The 2,500-nt window shown below is 56.8% G+C and overlaps 1 protein-coding gene across 1 annotated transcript in view; it reads right to left on the bottom strand.

Moving 5' to 3' along the window:
• The window catches only part of LOC143292189 (uncharacterized), a 12,090-nt gene extending 9,932 nt beyond the window's left edge, over positions 1 to 2,158 (bottom strand). The window contains exon 1 of the mRNA XM_076602372.1: positions 1 to 2,158. This exon is cut by the window's left edge and continues 127 nt beyond it. Within this exon, the coding sequence (XP_076458487.1) occupies positions 1 to 2,158 (2,158 nt within the window).
• Positions 2,159 to 2,500: the final 342 nt, after the last annotated feature.

Here is a 2,500-nt window from a genome sequence, read left to right as displayed (position 1 = left end):
ACCACCCTGCCTCGCAGGCCAGGTGCAGCGCCGTGCGCCCGTCCACGTCAGTGGCATCAACGCTGGCCTTTCCATCATCCAGGAGCATGACGACGATGTTCTCAAAGGACTTTTCCACCGCCCAGTGCAGAGGGCTCTTGCCTTCGCGGTCTGCCAGGTTGACGTCGGCACCACGCTTCAGCAGTTCTTTCACGACGTCAGCTTTGCCGCTTTGACAGGCCCTATTGAGGGGCGTGCAGCCGTTGGGGTCTGTGGTGTCCACGTTCTTCATGGCCTTCACCAGCATGAGGCTCACGTCGGGACTGGCCGCCCACATGGCCACGTGCAGGGCCGTCACCTTGTTCCTGGGGTTGACCAAGTCCGCGTCGGCGTGGTGACTGATGAGCAGTCTGACCACCTCCTGGTGATTGTACATACAGGCGATGTGCAGAGGGGTGCACCCGTGGTCGGATACACTGTCGATTTGGCAACCAGGCGTTCTCAGGAGCTGATTAACAACATCCACCATGTTGTTCTGGCAGGCCAAGAACAAAGGGGTCCTGTCCTTGTCGTCGGCTACGTTGACGTCAGCACTGTGCCAAATGAGAGCTCTGGCAATAGTGTTCTGAGAACACTGACACGCCATGCAGAGAGCAGTTCTCCCACACTTGTCTTTGGCGTTGATGTCCAGGCCCTTGTGAAGGAGCAGCTGCGTCACGACGGAGACCCAGCCACGTGCACAAGCCCTGTGGAGGGGAGTATCACCCTTCACGTCACGGATGTTCACCCCGGCCCCGTGCTGTTTGAGCACAATGGCCAGGTCCTCAAAGCCTTGGTCACACGCCATGAACAAAGCTGTGCGCCCGTTTCTGTCCACAGCGTTGACATCAATGTCCCGGTGTTTGAGGAGCAGCTTCACGCTGCGTTCACTTCTGCACTGAACAGCCTGATGCAGTGCAGTCAACTCGTTTGCATTTTTCAGATTGATATCTGGATTCCTAGCGACAAGTTCTCTGATGATTGTTTCACAGCAGTTCTCACACGCCACGTGGAATGGTGTGTCGCCTGCATTATTGACCACGTTGACATCAGCTCCGAAATCAAGCAAGGCGATAATGGCGTCATCATGGCTGTTACGAAGGGCGATGTGGAGCGGAGTATCACCGTTGCAGTCGACAGCATTCACCTTGATTCTGTCTGAAGCCGCATGAAGAAGGAGATGGATGACATCGGTGTGTTCTGACTCCATCGCCCAGTGGAGCGGCGTTTTCCCGAAGCCTGTATGGATGTTGACATCAGTTCTCGGACACTGGAGGACTGCGGTGATGACTTCTCGGCGCCCCTTCAGAACGGCCCAGTCCAGAGGTCCACGCCCAGCCCGGTCCAGGTCGTCCACCCGGGCCCCGTTGGCCAGAAGCGCCCTGACGATACCGGAGTGACCGCCCTTGCAGGCTTCGATCAGGGCCGTGCTTCCGTTGGCCCTCCGCTCGTTCACTTTGGCACCGCGTTTGAGGAGCATCTTGACGATTGGCTCACAGCCCTCCGTGCAGGCCAGGTGCAGAGGTGTGTCCCCCGTGCTGTTCCAGCGGTTCACGTCGGCGTCGTGTAGGAGGAGCTCCACGATGACGCCGTGGTAACCCTTCAGCACCGCCACGTGCAGCGGCGTGTTGCCTTCGTCATCGGCGTCGTTCAAGTGGATGCAAGTAACCTCCTTCAGAAGCTGTTTGACGATGTGCGCGTAGCCCGACTTGACCGCCCAGTGGAGAGGATTTCTCCCAGACCCCGTGCGCTTATTGGCGTCTGTCCAGGGATTTTGGAGAAGGGCGCTGACAACCTTCTCATGCCCGTTCAGGATGGCCCACACCAAGGGAGTCCGACCCACGGAGTCCGTGACGTTCACATCCGCCCCGCAGTCCAGGAGGATCGCGGCGACTTCCACCTGGTTGCACTTGCAGGCTTCGGCCAGGGGCGTGTCACCCTGCCCAGTCCGGGCGTCGATTTCGGCGTTCCGCTCAAGGAGGAACTGCACGATGGCCGCGTAGCCGCGAGAGGCGGCGGCGTGCAGGGGCGTCCTGCCCGTGTCGTCAGCCTGGTTGACGTAGTGCCTCGTGTAGTCCACAGAGATCATCACAGCGTCCTCGTTGCCGTCCAGACAGTACTCGATCAAAGCTGTTCCCATGGCGGCAGTACTTCTTCACCTGGAAGAAGAGACACGTTTGTGTACATGAAGTGGTGATGGAGGGTCGCGGTGGTGGTTGTGGTAGTGGTGGTACTGATAGCAGCAGCAGCAGCAGCAGCAGCAGCAGTAGTAGTAGTAGTAGTAGTAGTAGTAGTAGTATAAGTGGTAGTAGTTTTATTAGTGGTAGTAGGGATTAAAATGACTGGCCTTACGGTCCTTGTGCACATCCCATTCATAACTTTTCTTTTCATTGTTTGGCGCCGATTTGTTTGTACACTCACAGTTTATTTCACAGACATCTATTCAATGCGAATAGAATACTTCAATTTGTTTATCGAAATG

The sequence above is a fragment of the Babylonia areolata genome, chromosome 18 (genome assembly GCF_041734735.1).
Source record: "Babylonia areolata isolate BAREFJ2019XMU chromosome 18, ASM4173473v1, whole genome shotgun sequence".
In the NCBI taxonomy this organism is placed as follows: Eukaryota; Metazoa; Mollusca; class Gastropoda; order Neogastropoda; family Buccinidae; genus Babylonia; species Babylonia areolata.
This window is presented reverse-complemented; position numbering and strand designations above follow the sequence as displayed.